This window comes from Galendromus occidentalis, unplaced genomic scaffold (assembly GCF_000255335.2).
Source record: "Galendromus occidentalis unplaced genomic scaffold, Mocc_1.1 scf7180000077527, whole genome shotgun sequence".
Lineage (NCBI taxonomy): Eukaryota > Metazoa > Arthropoda > Arachnida > Mesostigmata > Phytoseiidae > Galendromus > Galendromus occidentalis.
Window position 1 is genome coordinate 1,596,152 of NW_003805515.1, and position 16,875 is coordinate 1,613,026.

The 16,875-nt window shown below is 52.3% G+C and overlaps 1 protein-coding gene across 1 annotated transcript in view; it reads left to right on the forward strand.

Moving 5' to 3' along the window:
* LOC100900945 (histamine H1 receptor) overlaps positions 1-1,231 on the forward strand; it is a 46,133-nt gene extending 44,902 nt beyond the window's left edge. Inside the window, exon 6 of the mRNA XM_018641273.2 lies at positions 788-1,231. Coding sequence (XP_018496789.2) covers positions 788-1,062 — 275 coding nt within the window. The 3' untranslated portion in view covers positions 1,063-1,231. The remainder of the gene's footprint in view (positions 1-787) is intronic.
* The last annotated feature ends 15,644 nt before the right edge of the window (positions 1,232-16,875 follow it).

The following is a 16,875-nucleotide window of genomic DNA, read 5'->3' on the forward strand; positions in this document are numbered from 1 at the left end:
CGGGGGAGGTCTTTGGGAGCTTCAGGAGACGTAATTTCCGAGTGCCCCAGAATGAAATCTGGATGAAGAGGTCCGAACTGGAGACACATCACTGCTTTGTGTTTACGTCCTCGAGCCATGTCGCTACTTCACATAGCTTGCTCAGAGGAGCCGCGGGGGTCATCGCTGGCTGAGAGGGACCACTTCTATCGAAATCGAAATAGAGCGACCACGTTGACATGGTCCCATTTTGTTGAGAACTCCGCCTGTCTTCCCCTCGAGATTTTGAAATCAGACCCTGTAAACCAGACTTTGCAGCTTCTAAAAATGACACTCGTACCCCTGATCGGACAGACACTCATGCTCCAAAGGACGGGATGCGATTCGCGCGATACATTGTTTTAGATGGTTTGCTCATTAGATTCGTTGATTCTCGGCTTGCGGTCATTGCGTGCTCGATGATGCGAGAAGAGGATCGCTCCTCAGGCGGAGTCCGCTGCCTCTAACCAGAGTCTCCCGAGGCGCCTGAGCGCGCGGACTAATCCTCGGAGAATTTTTCGGCGGTGAGCTGCCTCAAGAACGGATATCGGGTAGCGAGCCCCCTCCCCGGAATACCCAGGCAGGCTCCACTGCTGCGGCCGCGAGAATCCATCGGCGAAATTAGCCTGAGGTGTGAACGGGCCTCTTGACAAACAGGAGCGACCTCATCCATGATTCGGATCAATTATGATTCGGGAAACTCGACGGTGCTCTCTCGAGAAGTTCAGACTCGCGAGAGATTATCATTAGTTCCTCTTCTCTGTTTCAGGCGTTATCATCGGCGCTTTCGTGGCGTGCTGGCTGCCCTACATTGTGGTTTTCATCACAACGGCTATTTGCCCGGCGTGTATTTCTTCGTCGCTGCATACAACCGTGATATGGTTGGGGTATCTGAATTCGACAATTAATCCATTTCTGTACGCGTTGTGCAACGCCAACTTCAAAATAGCCTTCAAAAAAATGTTCTGTCACCACAATCCGCACGCGTTCATGCTGGGTCATAGATCCGTGGACAACAAAGTCGATAACAACATGTTTGCGTGACTCTATCTTCCTCTTATGCATTTCTTCCAGAATTAATCGTATCTAGTTCCTCTGCGTGACGCAGAAGTCCCAAGATCCGTGTTCGACGAGAAATAAGCTACTCTCGTTGGATAACGGCATCACTTTTCCATCCTCGAAGTATTTTTCTACGAAAAAATGATTATTTTATTGTCAACGACGACGGGAGGAAGTCAGTTTTCCTCGCAAGAAACAACGGAAAGGTTAGCTTTCAAGCGGATATCGAGATCTCAGCCAGTCCCGTCATTGCTCAATCGTGGCGTAATCTTGATTCTTTAGATGTTAGAAAAAAAGCTCTATGGAGCTCTAGAAACTGTTTATTATTGGGAGACACCAGTATCCGCATATCATGACGGGCTATGATTTCGGCGATTCTCGTGGAATAGGTATATTGCGACCCAGCTTATGGGTTCAGAGCACGGATATATGTACAGAAGACGAAACTCGTCTCGCAAATGAAACTTTGTACATCTTTGTTAACTGTACATACCAGGCTCCACTTCAAGTGAGGTGCCGTGATGTTGTTATTCAATAAAAAAATGTCGGATCTTGAGATCGTACGGAGCTGTCGTGACCATTTTCAAACCGCCATCGCGCTGCTGGTCCGGCGAGTCCTCTCGTCCAGATGGGCCGAGAGCGCTGGACTCCATTCGAGTCGAGTACAGTTGAGCTTGCGGAAAAAGAATGGATCGTCAAGATCCATTTGCTGAATCGTTTCCGTCGAGTGTGCCTTTGATTTTCGTCTGTTTACAAAGCTTAATCAATGTCGAAAGCCTTCAGAAGTCGGAACAGTCTACACACGTCAGCCGACACGCTCGAGATGGCAATTTGTCATCGTTAGCACTCGATAAATTCCCGCAGGGTCTGCCACTCGAACGATTTGCAGAAGTTGAAGCCGTGGATTCTCAGAGAACACGGGGTTGCTCCCTCGCTGACAATCGGAAAGCAAAATCGAAGAACGGGAGGAGTTCTCGGTATTCGATGGGCTACTGGCGGAAATATACATATAATGATCGCTCGACGGAGGAATGAGACCGACACTTTCTCGAAACAGAGACTTCCTGCTCTGGCTTTCGATTTTCCATCGGGTATCCAAAATTAGGCAGATAATGATGATTGACCTTTTTGAAACTTCCGAACACAAGTCGACAATAATCGATTCAATACCGCTCGAACGTCGGGTCGCTCACTTGGTGTATCCCCACGTAAGATCGATAAGCTCGGGCAGTACCGCAGTGCTCGAGAATAGACCTAGATTTAATTCCCGCGAGAATGATCCGCAAAACGCCGACCTATTCTCTGATCCTCGGATAGGGTCGAGGACGCTCTCCTGCCGGCAGATGATTCATCTAAGACGACTGCTGTACAGAATTCGACCATTCGGATGATTTAAGGTACTCATCTTCAACAACACTCAGAGGTTAATGGCGTGAATGAATTTGAGGAATACGCCGGCCGGTCGCTGGACTTACAGTCTCCGATTACATATAATGTACATATTGCCTGGAGCTCGGCAATTCATATCGCTGCATATGCATAACTTATCCGATACCGAGCGAAAGATCTCAGTACGGGAGCAAGGTCTCTCCGGCGTCAAATTCATTCTGAATAAATGCAGAACTCCACCCCATTCGCGAGTCCGATCGACTGGTTTCTCCGCGCGAAGCTCGAACAATAGCCATATCGTCGAGAGGAGTGTTGCTCAGCGTTTGAGTTCCCCGCCTCCCTTAGAGTCGTCTTCTCTATCGGACCGGTCGATGACCAAAAGGACGAGGGCCATCGATTCGGAAGTCGCACCGAAACGTAGAAATGAAGGTCTCGGTTCGCGCCCTGATGCTCGGTGGCATTTTCGAATCGGCTGAAACGTCGCCGCAGACTGTTGCGGGACCTCCGTTTTTGCTGACTTTCTCTCTCTTGCTGCTCTCAGTTCCGTGGCTTTCAGTGCCGTTCGAAGGGGCGAGCAGAACGCCTCCAGCAGGGAAAAACGAGGGCGAAGGGATCCCAGTGAGCTTTTCATCGTAGCCTGTGGGAACAACAGCGAGAAATAGGGGAGAATATAGAGAACGCCAATATGCTTCGGTTGCGTTTCTCCGCCGACTGCCCGTCTCTCCGACTGCTTTCCTTAGCCCATTGCTGGCATGAGGCGTGGGGAGGGGGGTCAGACCGGCTGGCAGACGGAAAGGCGGTGAGACGGCGGGCACGTCGATGCAGTCATTCGCGATCCATCAGAGAAGCTTTCAGGAAAGGTGAATCGTTCGCCGCGTCGGTTACGCTCAGCCTCTTTCGATTTCGCTCAACAGAGCTCGGACTCGAGAGCGGGCTCACTTGTGCGTTCGCGTTCTCGGTCGAATCCAATCGGCGCTTCTGCCTTCCTGTCACATGCACATCATTTCCGAGAACTTCTGAACAGCTCAAGCTCTGGAGCTCACAACAATTTCACAACACGTCCACGCGAACGAGCTGTCTCTTGCAGAGCTGTTTTTCTCCGATCCGAAAAAAATCCACAGCTGAGGGCTGACGACTTGTTGAACCTCGGAATCGCCAACTGGCCCAGTCGGAATCAGTTTTCATCGCTTGCTGCCGACGATGCGGGGATGATCTAAAAACTTCGTTAGGAACTCTAATGAATGAATTGACTCGGTTTCGATAAGTACCTACAGCTTCCTCCCTCCCTCTCAGTTCGCCATTCGTAAGAGGCAAGTAAGCTCCGAGTCTTCAATCTCCAGTGATGCGGTGTCGGCCGATTTCTCGAGCGACTCCAGCGCTATCTCGGTGTGCGCCCCATCCATTATGCCACCACAATCCTATCAGCACAGACCTCAGAGCAATCAGACCCGCGGCCCCGAAGACGATGGAGTCGACCGGTCGCGGAAGGTGCGTTGCCCATACACGCTTCCGGAGCTTTCGGCAACGACGGAGGTCAATGGACTCGCACGCGTGCCATCCTCGCGGAAGCCATTAGCTCTACCGTATAAGGGCTCTCTCTCTTTGTCTCTTCCTTTGTCTCATTCGAATACTTGCAAGGCGTGAAAGAGACATGAACCTGTACGTACGACAACGAAGGTCGTACTCTATCTGATGTCGAATCTATTCATTACGACCCGCTCGACTTTCCCCAAGACAACCGAACACCGAAGGACGTGGGCTCGCTCCCCTACGATCACTCTTTGACGAATGACGAAGCCATGTCAATGTTCCACTCTTTTGAGCTCTTCCAGCCAATCCGAGCAAGGAGTCGCGAGAAGTTTCCGCTTCTGATCTATATGAAGAAGACCCAGCTGTTACTGGCAGCGGATATGAGACCAGTCAAAAGATTCTCAGATCCGCCGCTCTGTGAGTAGTCCTAACGAATGATGTCCCAATCCTGGGGTTGACACAAGAGCTTTTTGATCGCAACCGATGGGTATTGCTGATAGACGGGAATCGGAATCGTTCAAGGAACGCTTGTCTCGGACCACCCCGTAAAGGTCTTCGAGACCGAGTGCGATCAATGGCGCTGACGAAACCTCTGGCGTCTTCCGGAGGTATTCGGGAAGAAATCACGAGGAGGACTCCTCCCCGTTGAGATTCATAGGATTTCAAAGAATTCTTCCCCTGGGCAAGATTGCGCTCTGCCCTCCGAGCTGAGCGTTGATACCCCTCGCCCTGCGCCGGTGTGAAATTCGGACGAAGTCCGGGGCCAATGCAGAGTCAGAGGGCCAATCGAGATTCTCAAACTGCTGGAAAGATCATTCACCATCGCTTTCTCTAGCTCCCTGGACCGGGAGAAATCGCGACGGCCCCTATTGTAGAGCCCCTTCTCATTCAGACGCGAGGCATGTCCAAGTGGCCTTGAGTGAGCAGGCAGAAATGAATCCTGCCCAGGCCCGCTATTCGCAGGAGATTCTGAAGGCGCCTCCAGCACGGTGAGAATCGCCGCCATCGCCGACTGGAAGCCCCAAATGTCCTGTCTCCGATGCCAAAAATGCATGGCCTCTCTCGGCCGAACCTTCTGAGCTTCAAGGCCAATCTAACCGCAGGGGTCTAACTCCAAAGTGAAGCTACCAACGAGCTGAAACGTATTTGGGCGAGATTTGGGTTTCCGCAACCAGCCCGGTTTTTCCGGCGGCAAAGGCTGGATTCCCCTAACGGAAATTCTGTCGGCAGGTCTCAGAGGGTGTGTTCCTTTCTGGAACCCCAACAGGAACATTCTCATAGACCAAGCGAGCCACACCTCGAATGCACTCGTCTCCGGGTCTATTGGGACTTCTTTCATTGACTCGCTGACCGATCCGATCAAACCCAGGATCGAGGCTAGCGCCGATCCGAGCTTGACGAAAAAAAAATCATCTTTTCGTCCATTACAAAGATTAATCGAGACTATAAAAACCCGTCTCGGCCTTGAACGATGAAAGAAGGATCAGGATTCACGCTTCAGTATCGGTCGTATGCGATGAACGCATATGATTAGGTAGATAAGAGGCGCGGCATAAAAGGAACCGTACGGCACGGCCCCGAACGATACTCGCACACAATGTATACATACTGTGTGACTTCTGGGAGCCTGCTTTTCACAAGGACGATCGATCCCACGAGAAGGCACCCATCATGGCGAATTCCTCATCTCCCGCATCTCATCACAAGCTCCAGAGGCGTAAATATTATATGACGATTCGGGCTATAAGTGGAGGGATCTGGCTAGCGCTTGAGCGAGCAGGAGCGAGTCCGTGTTGCTCATATTACTTTCAAGAGCGATTCATCTTCAAGAAGTTGGTGAGTAGACCGAATATCCCGTAAGGTCGAAGTTGCTTTCGCGAGTCCAATATAAATCTCATTTGGCGTAGACATCACTCATTTGGCGTAGATCTCGCTCAAAGGTCCTTCACGCGACTCGGCGGGAACGTTCTATTGGAGCATCTACAGCTCTTTCTGCTTGGCTCGTCAAAGCTCTCCCAGCGGGAGCGGGGGAACAGTGGTGGGACAGGAAAACACGCCAACTCTGAATCCGCCTCAACTTTATTCACGCCTTCCACATCTTCCGGCATTCATCCTCAGATTCAGAGTTTTGGTCGCGAAATTTCTCACCAGGATAGTGGAATCTTAACGATGCAGCAGGACGTCACGCAAGAAAAGAGCTGTCCCGCACGGGCGTGGGTGACCACCAGGTGCGGTCTCCTACGAAAAGCAGAATTGCCGGCTCCGGCCAGACGACGTTTCTTGCATTCCGTCTCTGGGTTCCCGCACGGTACCCTTCTCAGAATAGTGTGACACGAGAATAATTCCGGCTACAGGAAGCTATGTGAGCGTAGTCGTTCTCAAAACGAGGATTGATTTGAGCTCCTGGGTTTTTCCCGGGAGTGATTCTCTCTCAGGGGAATCCAGCACGTCCCCTGCTCTGAGCGAATCTCGATTGAGACCATGTGCCCGGATTCGCTTTGGAGGTGGGAGCGAGCAGCTACGAACGACTCCCCCTCATCTCTGTATAGAAAATTACATCCTTTCCGTGAATTCGGCAAGGGAGGGGATGCCAAGCGAGCACTCATTGCGTCCGCGTTTTTAATGTATAACAGAATACGAATCTATGGAGTTGGGAAAGAGCATCTTATGGGGACGAGCTGGTCGAGCCTTCCGCAAGATTTTCATAGCCCGAGATTTCGAGAAACCTACCCGCGATATCTTTTTTTTTTGGTATAACACTCGATTTATTGAGGATGATGAGTATCGTCGAGGTAATTCCTTGCGGGGGCGTCACATATTCCGATCCATCCGGGGTCGCTGCGAGTCGCCCGCCGGCTGCAAATGTCCGTTCAGCCTTATGCCTGGACTGCGAGCCGCAGAAGCGGCTCCTCAGTCTGGAGGAGTCGATGGTGGGCGGCAGCAACATATTGAGGCAATCATGGATGGGAAGGCATGGAAAAATTGAGCCCTGAGTACGAGCTTCACGTTTTCTGCTGAACGGCCAAGCAGAATCTTCAGCGAGAGCGGGGGCGAAGAAAGATTCCAACCAATCCAGTGAGAGGTCTGCGCTGTTCCCGGCCGTTTCTTTGAGGGCCGAGATCACTGGGAGTCGGGCTTGCCGCGACGCCGACATTCCAAAGCTAGAGACCCGTTCCGGAAGCGCATGAGTAACTTTCGTCGAACAACATCTCTATTTTTTTAGGCAAGCGAGCGGACCCGATATTCCTGCCCCCGTAGACCCCAGGATCACTCGGGGAGTACACGGACTCCCCACTCCAATCACACATACGCGCTTCGAACATAAATAATTCAGCTGAGAGTATTAGGTTTGAAATTTTGAATTCGTCTACGAGATGTCCAAGCTATCTAGGGCATTTCGACGCGAGAAGCTTCAGACACCGAGAAGGATACCGAGTATTCCGGCTCGGAGAAGGCCTCAATGGGACGATCCTGTGGTGGCTCTCACTCAGTCAGAGAAAACCTCCATCAGCGAAGGTCCCTCGGTGTGAGCGCTGGGGGAGTCGCGCTGAATCCTCGACCAGCAATCAAAACACGACTAACATAAGCAAGGCCGTTCCCCACACTCGTCCGGCCGGCACTCCACGTCATGTCCTGCCGCGGCGCGTATTGCACGTCGCGCAAATTGGCTATTATGACCGAAAGAGACTTGATGAGTCGGCGACTTCATGGTCTTGAGATGACTCCATCCATGCCGCATGCCGGGAAGGCGATAATTCGGGCGCGAGTGAGTTTCATTCTCGTCCTGATCGGAGACACCGAATTCGCTCAACGCGATTCCGTATACTCGAGTCAGACATCTTTTCGGGCGTCTCTGGCGTGCTGTCATCGAGCGGTACGGGTCGAGAAGGTGAGATCGAGAGGGCATTGATAAAAATGGAAATTACTAGCGCCTCCACGCGCGCAATTCCAGGAGTAGTCATCGGATGGTCTGATTGATTTCTCCCAGAGAGGAGTTCAACGTCACCGTTCCTCGAGCGCCGCTTTCTGTCTGTCTCCGGAACCCTCCGGAGCAGAAGCGGGAAGAGCCAAACCCGGAGGGCAATGGAATGGATAAATTAGAAAGATCTGGAGGATCGGGTATTCGGAGCCTAGAGCGTCTCGAAATGAGAAAAAAAAACACGAAGTATCCTGCAACTCCAGTAATTGCCTCATCGATCTTTTCTCACAGGAGGAAACCAGCAACATCGGATACGGTAGGAACACCGTCGAACTCGTTAAGCAGTTCAGACAATACATCGGCAACGCACGATCTCACTCGGAGACACACAGCACATACCACCGAGGCGATGCTCGGATACTGGAACGTCTACTTTATCGATCAGCGCACCATATGAGCTGTAATCACCGTCAGCGAATTGTAATGAGGGATGGCTTTAGTTGGAACGGACGTGACCACACACAAGGCGTTTCGTGTCTCTTTGGCTTCGTCGTCACAGCCGCCGTTCGACAGCAAACGCTACGGATTCGACTCTTCCTGATTGCACTGACAGGGGGCGGACTGGCTGCTGAGTGGACCTCGACTCAGACGGAACTCACTCAGTGGAGGACGTCTCGCCCGGAACCGGTACAAGACGATCGGATCGGCCAACTTTCAACCAGTACTAATAATCGGAGTTGTTATCCACAAAACAAGAAAGATGGACGCGGGGCTTGGACTCTGAGGATCCTAGGGAATCCACGTGTTGGGATGGTACGCTCGAGGAGCTGCTTTGCTTGTTGTGCATCGCCAGGGTGTTGGTAGGCTGTAATTGATATTACTCTCATATCACGCATGACAGCACTCCTTCTGACTGTGAATGAGGACTCTTGGGGAGCGACGGGCGAGAGCTGGATGAAATATGAATCTTTACGGCGTGAATCACACGCGGCTAATGCTAATAAAGACGTGACATGCCGGCTCTCATGGCCCCATTCTCGACGATGTGATCTGAGCCGGCCTCGGCCACCTTCTCGAGAAGTTTTGGCGGAGGGCTGAGCATCTCGAGCCTCACTTAGCATGATTTTCGACCGCAAATCTATGTATCAGCTGTTTTAGCTTTTCCGGCCCGTTTCTCGACACTCACGCCTGTCATCAAAAATTTCATTGTTGAGAGCCCCTCTGGAAATCGATCTCTAAGGCTAATGCTAATAATAATTAGACAGCTTTGAATAATATTTGCATGTGATGGGCCGGGGAACTTGTAGAGAGAACACCGGCCACCTATTTCGGAGTGAGGCCTGGAGAGCTTGAACTACAATTGATTCACTGCTCTCGCTGGCTTCGGCTCTGAGATCTCCCGGTAGCTATATTCTATGGTGAGTGACGGGATGCCAAGTTCCCAGTCGTTCGAAATATACAATCGTATACACATTGAGAAGATCGATTTGATTTGATGATGGAGTTGGAGGGAACGCTTATGAAATTAGGAATCATCAAGTCTAATCAGGAGCCGGCGGAGTTCGAACACGGGAGTCGCGGTTGGATTCATGTTCGCGCGGTTGAATAGGCAAAGTAACAACGCAATGCAAACTTCGGCATATCCTTACCGCGGTGTGGTATTCGATAGAGGCAGCCCACTCCATGCTGTTTGAGATTTGCTTCATTTATGTTGAGATTGTGAATGTTTCGCTCTGAATGAGGAAACGAGCTCTCCGCGGGCTCGCAATAGGAGCTCGCACCCGAGACTTTTTGGGAGGCGGTCGGACGCTCCTTATCGAGTGTATGTCCCCGCTCTTTTCTTTTCTTCCGACTCAAATGGAATCCTAGATTCGGTAGAGAGAGCCGCTTCTCCTCTAGCTTGTCGGAGCTTGAATTACCCGATTCAGAGCTCGCTCCGAACTCGACTCCGGCAGCCGTCAAAGGAGTTCCTTGATTTCGAGCCGCGTCTGACTCCTCTGCTCGCTGTCTAGTCCTTCGGTATCTCACTTCATGAGGCGTATCGCAATGTTCGGTTCCTCGAGCTGTAGGTTCCATGCGTGTGACGTAGAATATGAATTCAGAGCGAGCACATGTTGAATGTTGAAATATACAGGACGTCGGACGCGAACCTCCAAGTCTCGTCGGGCTGGCGGTTCAGCGCGGTGCGTCATAACGACTCGACATCAGCATCAACGGAAGCTGACTGAGATATTGCTGGAACGAGCCGGAATCCGAATCGAGGGATCTCCGCATCTCTCCACCGATGCCAACCCGCGGCTCGCATCGGGACGAGGTCCGGATGGGCGAACCAATTATTTTCCCTGCAGGATCAGCTCTGACCGGAACGTTGTGCGAGTCGCATTGTTGCACCAGCATCTCTGCACCGGAAGTCTTTAGGTGACCGTGTCAATAGACAAGTATCGAGCCACCGAGGCCTGAAATATGGAATTGATAGATGACTGTCGCTTGGTCTCGGACTTGAATGTTACATATGATGTATAGTGTTGTATATGAAGACGCTCAATCTCTACGAGCCGGAGTCTCCAGTCGGTGTTCGCGTCATCGAGTAAAACCTCTCGTGGGCTTCTCGTGCGTGCTTGCACTTCTCCTCGGCGCCGTCTCTGGGCTTCGATTTCTCACGCATAGAGAGTTCTGCAATCGGTACCGAGGCCGTGTGGAAGTGGGCATTGCCCTCTGCAGGCACGCAGAGTCATGTCGGATAGTCGGAGGGTCAATGAATTCCCGATATATCTTCGAAATTTTGAATCATCTAGAAAGGTAGACGTATGGAGCATTACTGATCAGCCTTGGCTCCGACGTGGCAAGGGAATACGATTCCGAGCGCGAAGCCCGTATGGAATTCAACGCCCTTCACCGCTAAAAATCGAGACCATCCAAGGGAGGGCAGCAGCGTTGCCGGGCGGAGTACGGACTTCAAGATCAATTTTCAGTCAGATAGACTACCGAGTCGCTCATAAAATACTTCTTGACCGCCGGAGGACTGCTGGCCGCGCCTTCAAGCATCAGCTGCGCGATGTGCTCGGGACGTTATTTCCTCGCACCGAGAGGGGGAAGTCATTCCCTATCGAACGCAGATGCTCCGATGTCAAGGAAGATTCAGTTGCGACGGGGAGAGCAAGCGTTGCGAAACGATATCCTGCGCTAGGCCCTCGCTCAGGTTGGAGGTCGGCGGGGAAGTTTCCGTTCCGGGCCTTCAGTGTCGTTGTCTCTACCGCATGGCGTATCTGAACTCTTGCGTCGAGCAGCGCGCCCTGTCAAGCCGAGCGGAAACCTTGGGTTATGTGCATCGTTCCTTTAGCGTTCTCATTTTCGCATGAGAAGTCTGCTGCAGATGCATAAGCCCATTTTAGCGAACGAAGCGCGGAAGACCTGCGTTTCAACATTCGGCGATGTCGAACTCTTTGATAGCACGATAGTTTGTCGGCATGAACTCGGTAGAAACCAAGTGGAATGACTGGGCCGCCGCTTCCGTCAGAAATGAAGCGGGAGTCATTGAGAGGCAACGATCAATCGTTCTTCAGAACTAGAATCTGATCGGATGAAAACTCGGCTCCGAAACGCTTCCACCCTTTTCTCGAGGGAAACTCGAGCGCATTGTCAGCCCCACCATCCTCATAATTCATGATGGAGCATCGAGATGCTGGGAGTTCTTCGCTCGAGTCGAGATTACTCATGCCTCGAATTGCTCGATTTCAGAGGGATTCTTGACAGCGCATGGCTTTCCCACTCTCGTAGATGGCACCGAATCATCACAAGGGCGACGAGAAGGATATAGGGTGATCTTGGTCCGTGTTTCGCTCTTCTCTCATTTCTCAGTCTTACTTTGACTCTGCTCGATCGGAATGGATCTCATCCTCACTAGCTCAAGGACTCACCGCGGACGCTCATACGCCGCAAATAGCTGAACTGTTTTTCTGTCTTTCTCAAATACTTGGGTGTTATTTTAATGGCTCCTTTAAATGAGATGACCACCGCACTCGGCCACTATGCTCTTGGGTAGTCATCCTTCCGGCATGAAGTACCTTTTTGTGCTGTTATTCTCTGTGGTTTCGACCTTCGCGTTGAGTATAATTCAGACCACTCATGCAATTGCTCTCTTCGACGGCGGGTTTCGCGACGGATTCGGCGGAAAAACCGAAATCGTTGAAAAACCTCCTTCCGCTCACGAAGATGCCCAGCTTGCGGCTTCATCTGTGACAGAAGAAGTGGTCGTGTCGCCCGACGCCGACAGGCCCGTAGTCGACGACGCTAATCGTCCGGTGCTGGTAATTGACCTAATCGGCCTAATCAAGGAGAAGATCGCCTTCCCGGAGGAAATGTTTGTGGAGAAAACACTCGGCTTTCTACTACCCATACACGAGCACTTGAGCCATCAAGAAGGAGGAGCTGTGAAAGATGCGCTCGACGATCATTTGACACAGAAGATGCTGCGCGGAGAGTCGCCGCTTACCATCCTGGTAGGGATGCTCGACTCATTCAAAGTCAGCATGCACGACCTGCTCGGCGTGCCGATAATCAGGTTCGGCGGTGCAAATGACGGAGGAGACGATGAACACCATCCGGATGATTGGGAGCCCGAACACTTCCCTCAGGGCTGGGATCCAGAGCGTCCACCACAGGGCTGGGACCCAGAGCGCCCACCACAGGGCTGGGACCCCGAGCGTGCCCCACAAGGCTGGGGTCCCGAGCGTCCCCCACAAGGTTGGGGTCCCGAGCGTCCCCAACGAGGTTGGGGTCCTGAGCTCCCCCCACCAAGGTTGGGGTCCTGAGCTACCTCCACAAGGTTGGGGTCCTGAGCTTCCCCCACAAGGTTGGGTCCTGAGCTTCCCCCACGAGGTTGGGGTCCTGAGCGCCCCCACAAGGTTGGGGTCCTGAGCAACCCCCACAAGGCTGGAGTCCCGAAGCCCCCACGAGGTTGGAATCCTGAGCAACCCGCTCAGAGTGAGGAGCCCGAACCCCCCTCACAAAACGGAGAAGCCGGACAGCCTCCTTGCGAGACTGACTGTGGAAAAGCGCCCGTAGAGCAGCCATGCTCGCAACCTTGCGACGGTGGGGATTGTCAAGCGAGCTGTTAGAAAGAGCAATAAAAATGGCTTTCAGAGATACTAAAATCTCATTCTCTCATCGATTGATTTCTTTAGCCCCGTTTTCTCCGAAGATATCGTTTGATGATGAAAAACTGCTTTTAGTGGAGCCCCGCTTCCCGGGTGAGCCTCTACGGATGAAGGCTGAGCGGAGGGTCCAGGCATCCGAAGCGAAGCGGAAGTCATCCAAATATTGACACTGACCGGATGATGTTTCATTCCCAACGTCGGAGATGAAGGGATATATGTATCCAGGAAACTCTACATCGGCGTCAACGACAAGGCACTGTTTATCCCAGACTCGTACACGTTGATGAAGTCGCGAAATTCGAGACGCGTATACGCACATAAATGGAGCTCTCCTCTGGGATCAGTGGTCCGGTCGAGTCATTCAGGATGAAGTTCTCGTACATCGCGGTCGGCTGCGCAGTGTTGGCTCTGGCTAGCGGTCAGCGCAACCCGGTCGATGAATCCATCGGGAATCTTGTAACCTTGTTCTCGCATCTCACCGCAGCCGTGACGAACGACAATGAATTCGCATCGCTTGGACCTCGAGTTTATCAGAACGTTCGGACTACAGTCCTGAGAACTGTTCAGCAAGCGGCTTCACCCGGATTGACGGCCGCTAACGTTCAAGGAGCCGCTCAGGGCGCGGTCCAAACAGTCCAGACATTGGGATCGGCCGTCAGCAACCCGATGGATTTACTGTTCACGAGACTCGTTATCCCGCTCATGCAACTCGCTCAGACAGGTCAGCCGGCTGATACAGACTCCGACGCCGGAGATTCCGCCGGAGCGGACTCGGACGACAGGAGGAGGAAGTAGTCGGATCTGATGTGGATCGAGGGTCTAATGTGGCTCTGCTAGGTCATGTTTGGATCGAATTCGAAATATAACTGTCCTCTTTGCGAATGATTCACTTGTATTTTTCGATTCCGATCTCGACGTTGTGCTGGACTTAAGGTTCTGCATCTGAATTGGGTTACAGCTCCTGATTTTTCACCCTCTCCTGAATCAAGAAGCGATAAGCTCACACAATTCACAGAGAAATGGGAGCCCTCGGCCCAGTTACCCTCGCGGACTTCGTGACTTTTCTCTTTGACTAACGAGGAACACAACGAGGGAATTTTCCAGCTGCCTTCGACAGAATCGGGAAGTTAATTTTTCCGTTGATAGTTACTCCGACAACCCTTTCGAGAATGCTACGTAGAACGAGCGTAGATACGTGTTCCTTCGCTGCGTGTAGGCGTGCTTCCTCCAGAGCCTAGCATCTCATTCGATATTGCGCTTGGCTGGGGTTTCGAATTTATCGCGCGAGGGAATCCCCGGAATCGCCACGAAGTCACGGGAAAATGCGGAACATCGCATGATTTACTTGAAATCGCGGTTCCAGGAAGCAGAATTCTGAATCACCGAATCAACTTCAGAATGAATTTTTGTCCCTCCTTTGATACGTAGTGGCGGCTGGCGAGACCACTCCCTCTTCGGAGAGAAGCTTGAACGAGAGCAGCAATCGGAGCAAGGCCTTCAGGGAGTCCTGCAAGTTTTACTATTTTCGATAATTCTCCTCTACTGGCAACCAGAAACTACGGATTGCGACGTGTCGAAACGCAACAGATGGAGTTGACACTTTTAGAGCATGGCTTCGGCAAAAGACGTTCGACGTCGCACTGAGTAAGTGTTGAGCCGTAAACTGCAAACACAGAACTCCGCTACGGCGTGCGATGTAACACTTGAGCCTGGAGAAACGTGTCAGTCACGGTAATGATGACCCGGCCTCTGATCGCGACCGTGGGGAGAGATAATTCACTCACCGTAGATTAAGGGACGCTCGTTCCCGCGGAGGCGGGCGACTTCGCTCGTTCCTTCTCGGTGAGAAAAAAAAAGTTAGTCCGAACCCACGTGGCGACATCTTCCGGTACGCGGGAGACGATGTTTCGATGGAAATGGTTGCTAAACACAAGCTTGAATTCCGCGAGCTTCAAGCCGTGGTCAGTCCAGTCGTCCTCACCTCTAATTCCGGGGCGGCGCACTTTCGTTTCGCTTCCATTGAGTGGCGCACGCAGACGTTGGCGCTGTTCCAAGGGGAACGGGGAGATGGGCCTGTTGTCTCTGAAGCTGCAATGCTATTCCGTCGTCGAATTCCTGATTGAATCTCACTCGGCGAGATGAGCTCTTCCGCGTGCCTCCTTCCGATTGCTGTGACTCCAAGACGCGACGGCGTTCGGATCGCTCCAGGCATCCTTCAGAACCCGTTTGCCGCTAAAAGGCTCGCGAAGGCGACGCATGCAAGAAAAATAATTTGCGACCCGTAAGTTCCTTTCTGGTGCGGAAGTCCTCCGCGGAGCTGAATCACGCTTTGGGAGTCTTGTCGAAACGCGTTGAAGATTAGTACCTACTCGCAGTCCTCATCGTAAAAAAGTCCGAATGCGCTCGAGGGTCTATCACAAAATCGCAGAGTTTTCGCAGCTCAATGTCACTCCTACCGGGCGACGGGAGAGGTTGTCGTCGCCGAGGATCCTATGAAAAATTCATGCCTCCGAACCCTTGCCGATTTCTTCGCAGCTGGGGATCACGGTGGAGGTCAATGCGTTCTATTCTCTACTCGAGTTGCATATTCAGCCTACGGCCGAGCTTTCACCGAGGCGAGCTCCTCAAACACGTTCTCATCGCCCTCTGCGAAAGTTTTCCGAGCTTCTGAGAAGTTCGAGTTCGTGGCTCGTTACCTGAATGCGCGTCGGGCAGGAGATCGTTAGAATCAAGCGAAAGCGGGCGCGTCTTATCAGGATGTCGCCGTCGAGGATGAGCGAGCGCAATCACTGTGATCATTGATTCGATCACGTTCGAACGTAACGACCTAATCGTAACGTACCCAGTCTGATTTGGGATCGACGCTCGAATCAGTCGAAAACCCGGCCCGCCAGGCTTCGCGAAAAGTTAGCCCTCGGGAGCTCGGTCGAGCCTATACCTTCGTCCGCGACCCCCCGATTCTGCGATAAGATTCGCCTCGGAGAGCTCTCACGGATATTATCCCTCTCGGTGAGGGTCGGAATTCTGAGCGGAAAATCAGCGAAGCTGTTCTGCTCAAGCCGCTGATTTACACTCACCACATTAAGGCCGACAGCGCATCTCAACGAAACCGGTCTCCGTGGCGTGGAAGCCGAGACCCCCGGTCTGATGCTTCATCAGTCACGGAGAGGAAATCGATTCGAGAATTTTGGGGTTGTGCTCCGAGTCCAGAGCCGTCATCGTTCCTCCGTTCTCGAGGGACAGATTGACTCCGAGACCGAAACACTCATCGACGGTCAAATCGATTCCCTGGCTTAAGAGAATGAACGTGCTCGAGGTTCTCTGAGCGGCTTCAAGGTGAGATGTCTGAGACAGTCTGCCAATATCGCACCACAAGCCAAGAGATCCTTGTCAGACGGCGTTCCCATGTGTACGTCTGTTGTTGCTCGTCACCAGTTGTCAGTTCCGAACGGATTCCGGAAATGAAGAATGGAATCAGCCCTGCGGCGCGGCTTGAAGAACGGGACTTCGCTCGGCCGTGGCTTGTGGATTCTACTCCGTCATTCAACCCAAGAGAATCGGGATTGAAACCCGAAGGAAATACCACGGGACCTCCCACGGATATCTCGACAAAGCACAACCCTTTCAGTCGCCTGCGGCTGGATCCGAACAGGCGATCTCTCGCACGATTCAGCGGCCTATAACGCAGCGGAAGCGCTTATAGTGCGAATCTGCAGCTAAGGGGCGGAGCGCTATAACCTATCCGGCCATCAGTTGGTCCAACAACTTATACTGTGTGAGGTGAACTCGGATATTTTCGCATCG